A 17,781-nucleotide genomic window follows, 5' to 3' on the forward strand; every position below is an offset into this window, starting at 1 on the left:
TTTTGATGAGAATACTTAAATTCTATTCTCTTAGCAAATTTCAATTATAAAATGCGATGTTAACTACAGTCACCACGCTATACATTAGATCCTCTGACCTTATTTATCTTATAACTGAAAGTCTGTACCCTTTTACCAACTTCTCCCCATTTCCCCCACCTCCCAGCCTGGGCAACCATCATTCCACTTTGTTTCTATGAGTTTGACTTTTTTTTAAGATTACGCACATAATTGATACCATGCAGTATTTGTCTTTCTCTATCTGGCTTATTTCACTTAGTACATTTTAAAACTATTTCCCAGTTCTCTTGCATCTAAGTAAGCATGTAACTAGTACTTGTCAATGGAATATGGACAACTGTGATACAGGCCACTTCCAACCTTGACACTGCAAAATTCTCCATTTTCTCTCATCTGCTGGCTGGGTGCAAAGGATGCAGTGGAAGATTCCAAAACCTTGAGAGATGGCAGAATCACAAAGTGGAAGAAGCCTGGATCCCTGAATGCCTCTGTGGAAGAGACTCTTCCTGCTCCTCCCCTCCTCATCTACCTGCATTGGACTGTGATGTGAGCAAGAAATAAACTTCTATTCCGGTAAGCCACTCAAATTTTAGGATTGGATGCTGTAGCAGTTAGTCCTGAATTAATACATACACTATTTAAAAAGCCTAACTAATTAAAAAATAATAATTAATTTGATTTGACCAAATCAATGGATAGAAGCAACTGTTAGGTACCTATGACTGCACTTAGTGTGAAATTGAAACATACTGTGACACTCTTAGCTTAGCTTTTCCCAAACTGGTCCTTACCAATTCGACAGGACTGTGAATAAAAGTTCTCTGCCCAAATTAGTTTGAGAAATGCTATTAGAGTTAATCAGGTGTCTTTGCTATAGGACATCTTAGAGCTGCTATATACTAACACCCATTGTGAATCCGTATAAAAGGAATAAAGAATGCAGCATTTTCCAAACTTATATAGTCAATAAATAATTTAACCAATAAATTTAAGATCTACTCCCCCCTCTCGAATGGCAAGACCTACCACTACCTCCCAGAGCAATGCTCTGTAGAATACATTCTGGGAAATTTTGCTTTAGTTTAATCCGTGTCATATGGTCGATTAATCAGAGTGAGCACCAAAAAGTTCTAGACATCCCAAAGCAAAATAATTCTCTTATTAAGGGAAGATTTTTCTTGTAAAAAGACTTATATGTACTAGTAGACTAATATGTACACTAAGAAAGTTTTCACTGCTGAAGTTAACCAAGTTCTATAAGAAAGGTATTTTACTTAAAATGTGACTGAAATGAAGGCAGATGTGAACTGTCAGCTCCTGACTTTTCCTTGTATCTGTCAGTGGAGCCTGTCATATTTAATGATGGAATATATTCTTATGTTTTAAGGAGAAGACACTGAGTTTATGAAAACCAGCAACGTTAAGTATGAAATGTGTATGTGAATACAGTCCATTGCACAGTATCTTACTTTTCTTTCTCCTATATTCATGTTTGAGGTGCAATGTTTGAAAACAATGTTTAAAAGCAATAAAAGGTAATCACAGCTAAGATCAATGGATTCTTCTAATAGAAACACATATATAAAATATATAACTTTTTCCACTGTGACTTGTTAGGCTATACTGCATCTGTACCATATATAAGATACTATATTTCAGTTATGAATCTATGATGGATGACTTCCCACATTTCTCACAGACTGAAGGCAACTGAAAAAGGACTGTTATGATGGACATTTGGATATTCATGTAAAGTAAAACGGTATGGTAAATATTCAATTTACCCAAAAAAATTAATAAAAAGAAAGACTTACATCTAGTAGTGTGTGAAGATGCTGATCCTGGAAAACACTGTGTAGGAAATCTAAGTCCTTTTCACTGCAGTCTGTAAGTGCATGAATTTCTTCCAGGCTGTCCAGCACCTGTGAGACTGCTCCTAAGGGGAACAAACAGAAACAGCCAGTAGAGAAAGTCAATGTCAAACTAACCTTCATAAGCTAAATGTTACACCTCAGAACTGTGGGCTAACAGACAGAACTTCAAAGGTTCAGGTCTTTACTGAAAAATAGACTTAAATGCTTTTCATATCACTTAAGGATAGAGTATTTGCAGTGAGTTTATGTTCTTAACAATGTATTTGTGTGTTCCTCATTTTTCGAAGTAAATTGAATCTTGTCTTACTTGAATTAAGGAAATTCATCAACTATAACTGAGCTACTAGAAGATCTGGGTGCAGAACGTTATATCAATACATCAGAAACAGAGTGTGGGTTCCAATGACCCCATGATGTTTTGAAATATTACAGAAGTAACATAGGTGGCCATTTCACACAGGTGCATTCCATCAAGAACGGAAGGCAAAGTCGGCTGTAGATCTGAGGGACAAACCTTCAACTGGGAGCTCCTGCTGTGTAAAATAGGCTTCTTAGGATTTTTAAGGCTCAAACTTAAGTTAGCAAAAATCCCACTCCACTCTTTCTCCTTCCTTTACATACAAAGTCAAGGGAACCAAGTTGTTCTTAGTCTGTTGGGCCCCTTTTTATTCAGAGGACAAAGACAAAGGGTAGGTGTACCGACTGACACTTTCAAATACCATATTAGATACTAGGGGAAATCATTTTTGCAGGGCAGTGTGGTCACTTTCTTTAAATTTCCTCTAATAACCAGGAATCCAGAGAGGTAGCAGCAGGGAGAAATACACACCGAGTAGTAACAAAGTCACTTAGCCTTAAAGAAATGATTAGCCAATTTTACTTTGCAGACAACATGCACATACACACTTCAGAGAAAGAAAAGCACCCTGAGAGGCTACGCTTCAGAACGTTAGTGTACACAGTGTCAGAGACATTCTAACAATAAGTGCCTCACTGCACATGTAACTCTTAGATTCATAGTTTTCAACCAGAAGCAATTTTGCCCCTCAGGGGGACATTTGGCAATGTCTGGAGACACTTCTGGTTGTCACAACTGTGGTGGTGGTCGGAGTGAGGAGATAGGTTGTGCTACTGTCATCTAGTGGGTAGAGGCCTGGGATGCTATTAAACATCCTCCAATGCCCAAGATGGCTCCCCAACAAGAATGAATTATGTAGCCCAAAATGTCAATAGTGCTGAAGTAGAGAAACTCTGCTTTACATAAAGATAAAAATCTTGAATCTTTCTGTTCTGGAACTCTATGCTGTTTCTAGTTACTTTTGGTCTTGGACCTCATCCATTCACATGCACTTATTGGTGAGAATGTAAATTAGTACCACTTTTCCAGAAAGCAATCTGGTAATTTATATCAAAGAGCCTTAAAAATGCTCATGCACTTTGATTCAGTAATTCCATTTACAAAAACCTACATTAAGGAAAAAATAGGAAATGTAGAAAAAGCTTTATGTGTAAGGATATCTATCATATAAAATGGATAAATATCTAATAATTAGGGAATGATTACATAAATTATAGAACATCCATATAACGGAATATATAGCCACATGAAAATTGTTTTTGAAGAACTTTAAAGACAGAGAAATCTGCATGATAGAAAATTCAAGAAAGAATGCAAAACCTCATAAACTATATATCCCCAATTATAAGTGAAAAAAATATATTTACAAATTCAGAAAAAAACCCCAACAGAATGAAAAATACCGAAAAGGTAATAGTAGTTATGTTTATTTTCCTATTTATACTTCATTCTGTTTTTGTCCATATGTTCCAAGGTTTCTACAATGGAAAAAAAAAAGCTGCTATATAAGCAACTGCTTTTTGCAGTATTTAATTATGTTAAAAATCTGGGGCTTAAGACACACATCAAGTGGTTATCCACATGGAATTACTGTAGCTAATTTTTTAAAAATTTGACTTTTTATTTTGAGATAATTGTAGATGAACATGCAGTTGTAAGAAATAGTACAGAAAGAGCTCATGTAACCTTCACCCAGGTTCCCCCCATGGTAACATCTTGTAAAACTGTCATATATCATAACCAGGATATTGACATTGATATAGTCAAGCTACAGAATATTTCCATCACCACAAGGATCCTTCATGTTGCCCTTTTATAACTGCAATAATTTCCCTCCTGCCCTTCCCCCTCCTAACCCCTGGCAACTACTAACCTGTTCTCCATTTCTATAAATTTGTCATTTCAAGGATGCTATATAAATGAAACAATACAGTATGTAACCTTTGGGGACTGGCTTTTTTGACTCAGCATAATTCTCTGGAGATTCATCCAGGTTGTTGCATATATCAACAGTTTAATCCTTTTTATTCTTGGGTAGTATTCCATGGCAGGGAGGTACCACAATTTCTTTTTCCCCCCCATGGTCACCCACCCTTTGGAAAAGGGTATTTTATTTTATTTATTTTTTTAAGATCTTTATTGGAGTATAATTGCTTTACAATGGTGTGTTAGTTTCTGCTGTATAACAAAGTGAATCAGCTATACGTATACATATATCCCCATAACCCCTCCCTCTTGCGTCTCCCTCCCACCCTCCCTATCCCACCCCTCTAGGTGGTCACAAAGCACCGAGCTGATCTCCCTGCGCTATGTGGCTGCTTCCCACTAGCTATCTATTTTACATTTGATAGTGTATATATGTCCATGCCACTCTCTCACTTCATCCCAGCTTACCCTTCCCCCTCCCTGTGTCCTCAAGTCCATTCTCTACGTTTGCGTCTTTATTCCTGTCCTGCCCCTAGGTTCTTCAGAACCTTTTTTTTTTTTCTGATTCCATATATATGTGTTAGCATACGGTATTTGTTTTTCTCTTTCTGACTTACTTCACTCTAGATGACAGTCTCTAGGTCCATCCACCTCACTACAAGTAACTCAATTTCGTTTCTTTTTATGGCTGAGTAATATTCCATTGTATATATGTGCCACATCTTCTTTATCCATTCATCTGTCGATGGACACTTAGGTTGCTTCCATGTCCTGGCTATTGTAAATAGAGCTGCAATGAACATTGTGGGGATGTACCACAATTTGATCATTCATCTGTTGATGGGACTGTGGATACTTTTAAATTTTGAATAATTACACATACCAGGCTATTGGTATTCTTTCATTGAAAATATTAAGTGGATACTAAGTGGAATAAAAAAGGTACAAGGCAGAAACCAGTCCTCATTTCCCCTGCTATTCCTGAAAATGTATTAACCTAATCCACTTCCTTCTACCTGCTCTTCTCAGGACTTTTACTTTGTTCTGAGTAGGAAAAAAAAAATCTGGAAATTAGTTAAAAGTCAGCTCTCTTGTCCCTTATTAAAAGCCTTGGAAAGCAAGATATGATGTAAAGATATTAGTCCCAAATATCCCACTGAGCCCCTGACCCCAGCACATCATCAACAGGAGAATTAAATGATGCCAGGTTTATAAAGTTACTAAAGCTAGTTCTAAGCTTCTGGATTAACTGCAACAACAAAAATATTAATGAAATGTGGGGTTTTTTTGTATATTAAAAAAATTCAACAGATAGCACAGAAAGCTAATGATCATTTTTCACTTAGTTACCTTAGTGGAATCTTATCTAGTTTTTATTGTCTCTATCCAGCACTGCTTATGCTGATATATAATCTAGGTAGTAGTTTATTAATACTATAAGATTAAAATAAAACAACCTTGTATCTAGCGAATACTAAGATGGAAAGTCTAACCACTGGGAAGCAATTTTGGCTGTACCCGATCAGGGACGTATCATTTGTTGGTCTGTGAATTCCCAAAGCTCTGCAATTCCTGTCCTACCAGCACTACCCTACGTTTGCATTTGCTCACTCTTTGTTTCCGTGCTGTGAGGTCCTTAAGGCAGGTGGATATTTGATCCATTTTATTACATCCACAAAGTATGCCTTGAATTAATTAAGTACCAAAGAAACAATAATAGCAGCTCCCAATTAGTAAGTGTTTGTTATGGGTCAGGCACATCCCCAGGACAACACAGTAAAGTAAATATAGTACCTGACCTTTCCAGATAGGGAACTGAGGTTCAGAGAGGTCAAGGAAGGTCACAGCTGAAGTGGTACAGCCAGGACTCAACCCCAGTGTGTCTGGATCCAAAGTGTATGCTCTTCTTGACTTACTACAGTAACTGGCCGTACTAGGAAACATAGGGGGAACCTTCAACAAGAAGTGACGTGTGGTTTATGCATGGTTATGGAGGTTAGAAAAGAACTTGAACCCTACTGGGTCAGACAATAACCAAAACCTTTACCAAATGTTCCTGCTTTTTGCCAGGTGTGAGGCAGGGGCTTCAGGGAAAACAGGTATGATCCCTGGTCTCAAGGAAGGGGCTCTCAGGCTGGTGTGTGAAGTAGGCATACTATACCCTGAAGCAAACAATAGAGAAGAGATAAAAAATAAAGTGGTACAGAAATAGGGCTGCCCAGGGAGGAGCTGGGACAGTCTCAGAGAAGAGGTGGATTAGCAGGAATTCAACACCTCCACCTAGGTTTCCAATCTGCTCTGGCAGACCCAGTGGATGCTTTGCTGGAAAGCACAAAGGCGTCTATTGCCTGTGTCTCTAGTAGGCAAGACCCGCCAGGTCAACAGGTCTATTTAATTTCCTTGGATCTGTCACCTTTTCTGAACTGATTTATAGTCTTATCTTGTACCCAAATGTGATTAACTCTGTAGGTTTTCAATCATGAAGGGAAGCATTTCCACAGGTGTACTCAAGTTGCCTATTTCAAGCTCTGAAAAGTGCCCCTAATTTAAAGTTTCTGGAATTAGCTAGGAAAATTATAGTTTTTATTCAATTTCTCCTTTGTCTTTTCATATTGAATAAACATATATATTTGGTCTAACCTCAAAATCTTTCTTTACCCTTGATCGTTTTAACACTTCCTACTGACACCTCTTCTAGGTTTCGTTATTTCCTTGAGTATGACCAGCAGAACCATATCTCACAGATGCGTACGATTGATATCCGCAGTTCAACACCAAGCCCATGTAAAAATCTCATAATTTTTCAATTCATTATAAAATATAAATGTACACAAAGACATTTCTGGGGCTTTTCCATTGTTATTGTTTTAAACACAGAGGCAGTAGTAATAATTAATACAACACAACACAACACACACACGCTCTTAAGCTGTTACTAGTATTTATTTTGCTGATCAATACTGTCATATCTGAAAGAGCTATTGACTTTCCTCAAAAACTGAAAAGGATGTTTTTCTCTATAAAACTGCTGAATAAACTTATAACTGTCTTAAAAAAAAAAACACAACAGTACATAAGTTCACCTCAGAGGGCAATTTATCTAATGGCAGGACTGTAGGTATTCTATTCACTTTTGTATTCCAGGCTGCATTTTGCAGCATGCTTTGTACAAAAAGACACAATAAAATAGGTTCGATTAAAATGATTGTTTTCTGAGCAAATTCTAAAGAATTGCAAATAAAATATTATAATGAGAAATATGTAACCACTGAAAACAGTTTATTTTATAGCAGTTTCCTCAAAGTCACAATGAAAATTATTTTAATACTTATATTTGTGTAACAGTTTATAATTTCCAAAGTGCTTTTCACACTTATTATCTTATGTGATTCCACAATAACCCTGTCCTGTAGACAAGTGTATTTATATTTGAAAAATCAGACGCTCATTGGGGTTAAGTGACTGTGGAGCCACAGCAGTGAGTACGAGAGTGAGTCTTAGAACCCAGGTCTCTAACACCTAGTCCTTCCACTACAGACTGGTCCCTCCTGAAACCATGTTTTACCCTCAGCAACACACCTGAATAATGTGCATTTGGTAATGAGATGATAGCCAATTTCTATTTTCTTTTTGATCTGAATTTTGTTTACCATATAAGGTTTATTTTCTTAGGCTTTGGTCCAAACTTTCACAATGATAAATTTATTAGAAAGTAATCAAGCCCTGTCTTCAGAATAGTATTTTGCTTTAACTTTTGCATAATTCATTTGGTAATCAAGTTTGTATCTAAAAATTAGGTTGATAATCATACATTTTAACTTTGAACATTTCTACTTTTTCCAAGAATCTCACTGATACTTTCTAAAAAGTTTTCTACTACTGTTATGAAGTAATAATCAAAAGAAGCATAAATACGTCACCTGTTTTAAAAATGTTTTCTGAGTCTATTTCTTTAAAGAGAAATATGCTTTAAAGGTCAATAAAACTTTGAGTCTAGAACAGTTTCATTACAAGAGTGGAAAAGTCTCATAAAAAAGTTGACTGAGTAAAAATAACCTGAAAGGAGGACAGAAAAATAAATAGTAGAATGTTTAAAACGTTCTCAGTGTCAAAGTAGGTTGAGTCTGTCTTAAAACTATTTCCCCCTAGCTTTACTATGAAAAGTTTCAAACATATGGAAAGTTGAAAGAACTGTACTCACCACCTAGATTCTACAATTAACAGTTTGCGATATTTGCTTTATCTATCCACACATCAATTCATCTTATTTTTCATTCATCTCAAAATAAGTGGCAGATGGTCAACATCAGTACACTTCACCTCTAAGTACATCAGCATAGATTTTAATACTTCTCTCCCTCTCTCTCTCACGTAAAATTTACATAGAGTGAAATACACAAATCTTAAGTGTACCATTCAATGAGTTTTGATAAATGTATACACTGCATACATCTGATAAACCGCATATACACCCATGTATGCAGTTATTTCAGCAACAAAGATTTGTATGTGTATATTTAAAAAATTATATGTATAGCTATAAAACCTAATATTACTGAGCAAATTCAGCATCTCAATCTAGTCTAGTTTCTCCTGAAGAGTTATCAATAACCTCTCTTTCCTATTACATTAGCAGTCCTATTTATATAACACTGAATCAGTACACATACATTCACATCACCCACTCAATCAAAGCCCTTCCTTGCAAGCACAGTAGCATTAAAAAAAAATCTGCTTACTAAGGTAGAATTAAGTTAAAATTCATCAATTTAGGTGTACATTTTCATCACTCCACAAAAGTTGCTTCTTGTCCCTTTGCAGTCAATCTCTTCCCCCTACCCCTACCCCTGGACAACAGGTTTTATTCCCACTGTACAAAGCAAATCCTGGTTATCAGTCAAGTTATAAGCAATAGTGAATCCTGTAATGAAAATTGTATTTTGGACTTAAGCATCTGTGCTATATCCAATTCAAGTTATGAAAACCTACACATGGTGATAAATGCTTTAGATTCTTTATGTATAGATTATAGTGCAGATGCCTTAAAATTTATTAGTTAAAAGATGTAAAAACTCTGCAAATGTATTCTGTCAGAGTACAGATACCATAATTCTAATGCCATTTTACTTGTTAAAACAATCTATATTTCCAAATAGCAACATCGTTGGGCACAAATTTGTCAAAGTACTTTAAATAACATTCTGCTGGTTGTTAAGTGCCCATTCATATAAGGCCTTACAACTAAGGAAAAGCATTACTTGATACCTCCAAGATGCTTTCATTCCCAAGTGACACAATAGGTCTGCTGATTGAAAAAAAAAAAAAAAAAGGAGAGGGGTACTAAATCTGGAGAAACAAAAACAGTTACAAATGGGAAATGTCTTACATTCCAATGGTCATTAACTTGTACATAGTGGGCAGCCTCTGAGATGGCCCCCAAGATCCCTGACTCCTGGTATTCACACCCTTATATAATCAATTCTTTCCCTGGAGTGTAGGCTGGACTTATTAACTCACTTGTAACAAGCACAAGAGGGCAGAAGTGATAGGATGTCACTTCTGAGATAGGGTATAAGGACTGTGGCTTCTGTCTTGGGTGCTCTCTCTTACTTTTGCCCTCTGTCTTTGATCATCTGTGCCAGGGTAAGCAAGCTTCTAGGCTGTGAGCAGCCCTATGGAGAGGCCCAACAGTCCATGAGGAACTGAAGCCTGTCAACCCCCACGTGAGTGAGCATGGAAGAGGATTCCCCCTACAGTTGGGCCTTCAAATGAGATCACGGCTCTGGATGACATCTTGACTGCAATGTCATGAGAGATCTTGAGCCAGAGGTACTCAGCTAAGCCATGCTCAGATTCCTGACCAATAGAAACTGTTAGATGATAAATGCTGTTTTGAGCTTATTCATTAGAGAGCAACAGATAACTAACATACTGTGAGATTTTTATATTAAATTGGCTGCAATTTGAGCTACAAGTAATCAATGCAAGAAAGTGTGGCAATGAATTTAATTAGTAGCACCCAGATTTTCTATTTATCTTTGTCTCTTATATACTTTCCCCCCAGTAAGCACAATGTTGAGGTAAAGATTTATTCTGTTATTTTAACTGAAATTATTATTGAGATAATTGGAGATTTATATGCAGTTGTAAGAAATAATACAGAGATCCCTTGCATACTTTGCTCGGTTTCCTCACTGGTAACTTTTTACAAAACATAGTGTAATATCACAACCAGAATACTGACATTGATACAATCCACCCATCTCATTTAGATTGCCTTAGTTTTACTAATACTCATTTGTGTGTATGTAATTTCTTACATACTTTTTACTTTACTATTCTCACATACTCAAATTATATCCCTTTGTAATGAAAATCTAGCCATTACATTATTCTTTATAAATGTTCTTTCTGATGGTAGAAGTTAAGAGACATGAATCCAGGAGTTTATTTCACAGCTCCATGTCAATAAGCTAAAAATAGAGTCAGTAACAGAGTAAAAAAAACTGCTTATAGATTATATAACTGTTAAAGGAACGTTCACTTACCCTGAAAGTTTTCTTGAAAGCAAACTATAAAATAAATTGTTAGCCTTTCCCTGGAATTAATGTATTTGTGCTTGAAATTCAGATGTGAAATAATATTAAGTGCACTTAAAATTTTAACACTGCCTCTTTTTCCTCTTGTGAAAGAAGTAAGAAGTTAGTATTATTTGTGTAACAATGCTTCAGGAAATCAATATATCCAAGTTTTTATTGTATGGTCAAGCAGTGTTAAAATTCATAAATAAACATCTAAGCAGAAACAGCCAAGGAAAAAGTCAAGCTGATTATGAACCATGCAAAGCCAAACACTTTTGCATAAAAGATAAACCTTAGAGGAAAGCAAAGGGATACCTACTTTCTGCTGCTAGAAGTCCTAGGAGGAAGGCAGCATATGGACAAACAACAAACAGTATGATTTTAGAGCAAGCGGGTTATCAAGCCACAGTTGGGCCCAGTAGATGAGCCACAAGAAGCATGGTCTCTTAGCTGAGCCCAAAGTGAGCCCTTGTGTTCCATGAGAACATCCCCTGTGTTCTGATTCTGACTTCTTTGATTTGAAAGACAAGAACAGAATATTTCCACTTTGTTAAGTAACAAAGCAACAATACACTGTTTATCTTAAGATTAAACCTAACAAATTCTAGAGAATGTATAATGGACTAATTTCAATAATCAAAATAGGAAAAAAAATCTCTTATATAAACATTATTTTACAATGTAAACAGCATACCTAAATACGTTAAACTCTTCTTTAGATGACAAACTGATTCATTTTAAATTATTTTTTCCACTGTTAATGAAAGGCTCTGTTAAATTATTTTTTAAAAATTAAAATTATGATTTTGAATAGAATTTGCGGGGAGGAAAATAGGATTGCCAGCTTTTAATTTTGTCAAGCAAGGTCATTAAGAAAAAAAATTTAACAAACTACCATTTACTATCATTTCACAGAAAGAATAGAAAAGGCATTATCTAAAGATGAAAAACAGTCCATCTCAAGAAAGGACAGTTGGTGACCTTATACTGTTCTCTCTCTAACTCCTCCTTCCCCACCCCCTCACCCCTGCCCTACAAGCACATGCTTTATGATCACTTTTTTCTTTTTGACATGGGCTTTCTGGAAGAACATTCAGGTAAAGATGAAAAGTGCTTTATGTTTTGTACTGTAAAACAAACCCATGCAAATTTGAACAGAAAGGCAGTGGAAAGGATAACATTGGGAACTTAAAATAAATGATGGAGAATTAAAGGGCTAGGATTAAACAGAGAAGAATTTAGGCTTAAAATTAATGAAAATATTAAAAATAAAAATGCATTGAAAAATGAAAATATAGATGTGTTAACTTATGTAAGTATAAAGCCCTTATATGAGTCTAGATAAAACATCATAGTCTTTCTGCAACTAACCATACAACCATTGCTGTTAGTTGCAGTAAAGGAAATTTGCAAAGACAGATATTTGATAAATAATGCTGACAATAATAGATAATGCCTCCCTTTAAATGGCCTAGTATTAAAAGTTAATTTTAGGAACATACGATAATTCCTGATAGCCATGTGAAACTTAGGAAAACATTAAAATTTTCTTCAAAAATTTCCTTTGCCTTTGACATCTGACTATATAAAAATTTCCTCTTCATTTAGGGTAGGTAATCAGACACTTACACTGCATAACAATTTTATCTTTTATTGATAGCAGCTGGACAGTGCCCTCAAAAATATTTTAGAGACATTTAGCACATCGAATGAAGATACAGCCTGCTTGCAGGATCGTTAAGATCCAGAAACTTAAAAAAAAAAAAAAAGGCATAGGGTGAGACTACAGGAAAGGGAAGCAATATATGCAAAATTGTGAACAACTAATTTGAGGGTTTGCAGGCTACCCACAAGACAGTGTGAGAAATTTCTTTTTTTAAAAAGCAAGTACTGTAATCAGAAACTATTTCAACCATATCGTTTAGAGATTGTACTAAAAAAAAAACAGAAAAAATTGGGCAATAAAAATGTATTTAATAGAAAATAAGCATAACTATAGACAATTCCTTTTCCTAAAAGAAAAATCCAGCTCTTCACAGAAAGGAATACTTAAGAGCTCATTAAAGTCTTGCTAAGCAGAGGTAAATATTAAGGGGCAACATTAAAGATTAGGTCTATGAAGCTGTTGCAAGGCCCATCCTGCTCTCTTCCCATTTCTAAAGATGAAAATGGTATTAGAGATCTTGACCCAAAATCTCTAAATATATTCCAAGTATGTGACTATATCATGTAGCCACAGTACAACATAAAACTGTTACTAGATTCACTCCCCCTAGAAAGGGTTAACTGTAATCTGAGTGTGAGGAGGGAAGAAGGAGGTTTGAGCTAACAACAACAGAAAGCTACAAAATGGAGGGAACAAAATGGACCGGAAGAAAAAAAGACAGATGTGAAACAATAGGGAGCGGTGGGGAATATACCTATAACACAACTACGGCCTTGCCTTTCCTGTGGGAAGGACTCTGGATAATTACCAAGTCAGCACAAGAGGAAAAGAGCAAGTCCTCCTCAGAGTCTCTTCTCTAAGATTCCCATTTATGAATGCTTTTGGAAATCACCTTCACTCAAAAGAGGAAGATTCACATCCCAATTGGTAAAGGTCAAAATAAGGAACTATATAGCTGCTGGAATGGGAAATTTGATCCTGTTATTTTGCACAAGGTATAAGCACATACCAATTGGTAAGAAACTCTCTGTGTGTATATGCGTATGTGAGCAGGTATGTGCACATACGTGTATAACAGAGGAAGGAAGAAGCATAAATACTGACAAATGCTCATGGTTCCAACATGTAAGAAGCTTAGCACATCCATTCTTCCTATATGGCTACCGGTGAAGGACAAACAACTCATGCTTTACGAAGGGCCCTGGGCCTTGATCCCAATGCTGATGCACGAATATTGAATGAGCCAGTCCGAGAGTACAAAAATCAAATCACTAGCGCAAAGTCAACCACATGACAAATACTGAGTAATTCTAATGAAAGAAAGAAAAGTTGAGGCCAGAGGACATATGATATAGGAGTTAAGTAAATAAATACGCAAATAAAAATTTAAAACTGTAACACATATACATGCATTTACATATACATATAAATGGGTCCTATGTATTTTTAGTAAATAATCCTTGAGAATACCTCACTGGTAAGATGGAAATCTGAGCATTTTATAAAATAATTTTGTGAACATTAGTGGGTTTTTTCAGGAGTACCTATATACATTTCATCAAAATAGGCAATTCTTCTTCTATGTTCCTCTCCCTTGAATGCTTGTGTAGACTTGCTATAGACTTTATAAAAAGAGATGAACCTGTAAATTGTTTCTAGAGATAATTCACAAGACAGCTTTACATTGAAAGATTCAACTAAAAGCAGTGTTGTTCCAAAGTCTGATCTGCTACAGTTGACATGGGGAAAATCTTACATCGGAAATTTTTGTTGAGGTAGAAGGTAATCACAAAGATTCAGAAAGACTGACTACAAATGTTGGATTGGATGAAGTGCAGTGTTGGGTCTGGAAGGGGGAAAGGGGAAGAAGTATTTCCGAGATTAAAAAAAAAAAGTGAAATGTTGGTTTGGAGCAGTAGGGGAAAGCAATTTCAGTATTAAAATGAAAAGGAATCAGACACATGTGGATGGAATTTGGCTGCTGACAAACTTCCTTAGAATCCCATGGAGGATCTGACTAGATTCACAGAAAAAGTTTATTCATAATGGAAGAGAAAGGATGTAGACACTAAATGATTCACACTGGTGAATGAATGAATGATTCAATTACCTGAGGAGGTAGGGTCTTCGGAGAAATCTGGCAACTCTTCAGGGGGATCCCCATAGAATGAGTTGAATTTGTGACTTGACACAGCTGCTAGTACTGCACCCTAAAGCAAAGAGATGAAAATATATATATGTATATTTAAATTTTGTTTTTGTTTTTGTTTTTGGCCATGCTGCGCAGCTTGTGGGATCTTAGTTCCCTGACCAGGTATTGAACCCAGGCCCTTGGCAGTGAAAAGTGCGGAGTCCTAACCAATGGACTGCCAGGGAAGTCCTGAAAAATATATATTGATATTATTAAAAGAAATACAATAAACAACAAGGTCCTACTGTATAGCACAGAGAACTATATTCAATATCCTAAGATAAACCATAATGGAAAAGAATATAAAAAAAGAGAATGTATATATGTACAACTGAATCACTTTGCTGTACAGTAGAAATTAACACATTGTAAATCACCTATACTTCAATAAAAAATACTGATAAAAAAGAAATACATAAATACAAAAAAGTTAATTACCAAATATTTATTTAAGAATTATTCAGAAGGTCAAATATATAGGAGATGATAGCTAGAAAAGAGGTGGTTTTAAATAATTTTGGATTCCTTTAGATAAATCACACACGCACATACCAGACTAACACTGTTGGGGATTGTAAAAGTATATGAAACCATTTACATCTTGAACTTAAACATATACTAGACAATGAAATATTCTGCAGTCACTATAAAATGATGCTGCAGAAGAGTGTTTACTGAAATGATAAGGTGTTTGTGATGAATTACACAAAAAAAGGTTTTAAAAAATCTGTAGTAGTATGATCTTATTTTTGAAAAAAAAGTTAATAAAGATATAAAAGACCGAATATATACCAAAATGTTAATAGTATTAATTATCCCTGGGTAGTAGGAATGTGAGTCATTTTTCTTTTTTTAAATCTTTTTTTCCTTTCTTTTTGATATTAATAATGACTATGTGTTACTCTTGTACAGTATTCTCACTCAGGCCACCCAGCAGAATCAACTACATGTTGACTCTTCTAAACCACATGCATAGCCTCCCTTGATTCCTAGTTGAGAAACACTGTCATGTTGAGTCCATGATATCCCTTAAGATTATTGGGTAGAAAAATGTTGGGAATTATTGTTTCAGTAACAATAAGAACGATAAAAGTTATTTTGTATGTGTTGAATCACGTGAGTGTTAGGTGTAGGTTAGAATCACGTGAGTGTTAGGTGTAGGTCAGAATATCCAGGTGTGTTCCTGGGCTCTGCCACTTTCCATCTGCATGACCTTACTTGATTTAATCATTTAACCTCTTGAGGTTTTCTCATTTGTAAAGTGAGGATATTAAAACTGACATAGCTTACCTTACGTGATTGTCAAAAGTCGTAATGTTTATGAAAGTGCTTTGCAAACCATAAAGCATTTTGTAAGTGCAAATTATTACTAACCCTACTAATATGTAGCTAGAACCTGAGTAGAGCCTTTGCTGCTTTAGGGAGAATTGCTCACTTACGTAGTTTTAAGTATCATATCACCCTAGTAGTCTAAGTGTAAAGAAGCTTAAGTCTAAATTTTAAATGTTGAACTCTTAGATTTTTCTGAAAAGAAAGATCAATCTTTTGTGTATACAGGTATTTATTAAATTTCATTAATAATCACAATAATAATAAAATTATTAATAATTACTAATAATTCTAATAACATTAGTAATGGAAACACATTTCTACAAGGTTCATTTTTTTTGGGGTGGTTATGTTAGGGTTTCTTTCTACAAATATAAACTGAAAAAGAGCAAATATAAACAGAAAGGGAAGAGCAAAAAGTAGAGAAGTGATCTTGATGATACCATTCCAGGCAACTTTTTTAGATTTCCAATAGTCCAGGGTTAATGCATGAGAGATTCTTATGCAGAATTTTATGGTCAGCTACCATGATGAAAAAAATAGTACTGAATGTTGAGTTCTTCTTTCTGTAGTAGAAGCTTATTTCACTTTACATATTATACATGTTCCCTAAAAGCTGGATGAAAATGGAATTTTTATAGATCAAAGCACATGTTTCCCATACACTGAAACTAAAATTTTAGAGATGCTTTATTTTTATTTCCAAATGAAGTTCAGCTGAGTTTCTTAATATGTTAGTTTTATGTTTCAAGGCCTGTTCTAGTTACCACTATAGTCAAAGATCTAGAAATACTTATACTGGGAAAGCACTATTTAAAAGAGCCCTGAGAGGTAAATTCTTTTGAAACAATAGTAGCAAGTTCCTAATTTATCTGTCTTATGGTTAGCAGTTTTGTTTATTTAGCTCTCTAAACTCAGTGACTGCGTGTGGTTCAAAAATTCAATGCAAAGCTATTATGTAAAACAGCAAAATGGTTTCAAAACAGTTTATGGATTTATAGAATTTTATTGGAGTTGGAGAGTCAACCTGCAAGATGATTCATTCTAGGAGACTCATTTTGCAGATGAAGAAACTGAGGTCTAGAGAGGCTTAGTAACCTATTAAGGTTGCTGCCAACTTAGAGATAGAATCAAGAGTAGACAGAATGGAGGTCTTCTGACTACTCTCCCCAGTTCAAGGGTTTTTACTGTACTAGGGGTCAAAAATATTTTCCTGTAAAGGGCCAGAGAGTGAATATTTTAGGCTTGCAGGGCATATGGTCTCTGTTGTAACTATTCAACTCCGCCATTTAGCGTGAAAGCAGCTATAGACTATATGTACATGAATTTCCATCACTGTGTTCCAATAAAACTTTATATATAAAAATAGAAATATAGATGTATTAATTTGTGAAAGCGTAAAGCTCTTATGTGAGTGCTTTGGTCCCCAGATTGTAGTTTGCCAACCCCTCTACTACACTGTTGCTATTGAAGAGCCTGTGGATATAACAACATAAAACCAGATCTTATACAAGTAGTTCTTCAAACTTTCCAGTTTATTAAATCCTTCGTAAAGAAGTTTTCTATCTACTTTAGTTTAGAAGATATACTTCAGTATATCTTACTTATACTTCAGTAAGTTTTGAGAGTAAAACATAACGATTTTGAGTTAAGAAGACCATTCACGGACTTCCCTGGTGGCGCAGTGGTTAAGAATCTGCCTGCCAATGCAGGGGACACAGGTTTGATCCCTGGCCTGGAAAGATCCCACTTGCCACGGAGCAGCTAAGCCCGTGCGCCACAACTACTGAGCCTGCACTCTAGAGCCCGTGCTCTGCAACAAGAGAAGCCATGAC

At 35.5% G+C, this 17,781-nt stretch overlaps 1 protein-coding gene across 8 annotated transcripts in view; it reads right to left on the reverse strand.

The window, feature by feature from the left end:
* The window catches only part of CASK (calcium/calmodulin dependent serine protein kinase), a 414,851-nt gene that overhangs the window by 88,358 nt on the left and 308,712 nt on the right, over window positions 1-17,781 (reverse strand). For all 8 annotated transcript variants that reach the window (XM_061179474.1, XM_061179472.1, XM_061179470.1 and 5 more), the window contains exons 10-11: window positions 14,537-14,636; window positions 1,836-1,957 (exon numbers count right to left, since the gene is read on the reverse strand). In XM_061179474.1, coding sequence (XP_061035457.1) covers window positions 1,836-1,957; window positions 14,537-14,636 — 222 coding nt within the window. The remainder of the gene's footprint in view (window positions 1-1,835; window positions 1,958-14,536; window positions 14,637-17,781) is intronic.

The sequence above is a fragment of the Eubalaena glacialis genome, chromosome X (assembly GCF_028564815.1).
Source record: "Eubalaena glacialis isolate mEubGla1 chromosome X, mEubGla1.1.hap2.+ XY, whole genome shotgun sequence".
NCBI classification, from domain to species: domain Eukaryota; kingdom Metazoa; phylum Chordata; class Mammalia; order Artiodactyla; family Balaenidae; genus Eubalaena; species Eubalaena glacialis.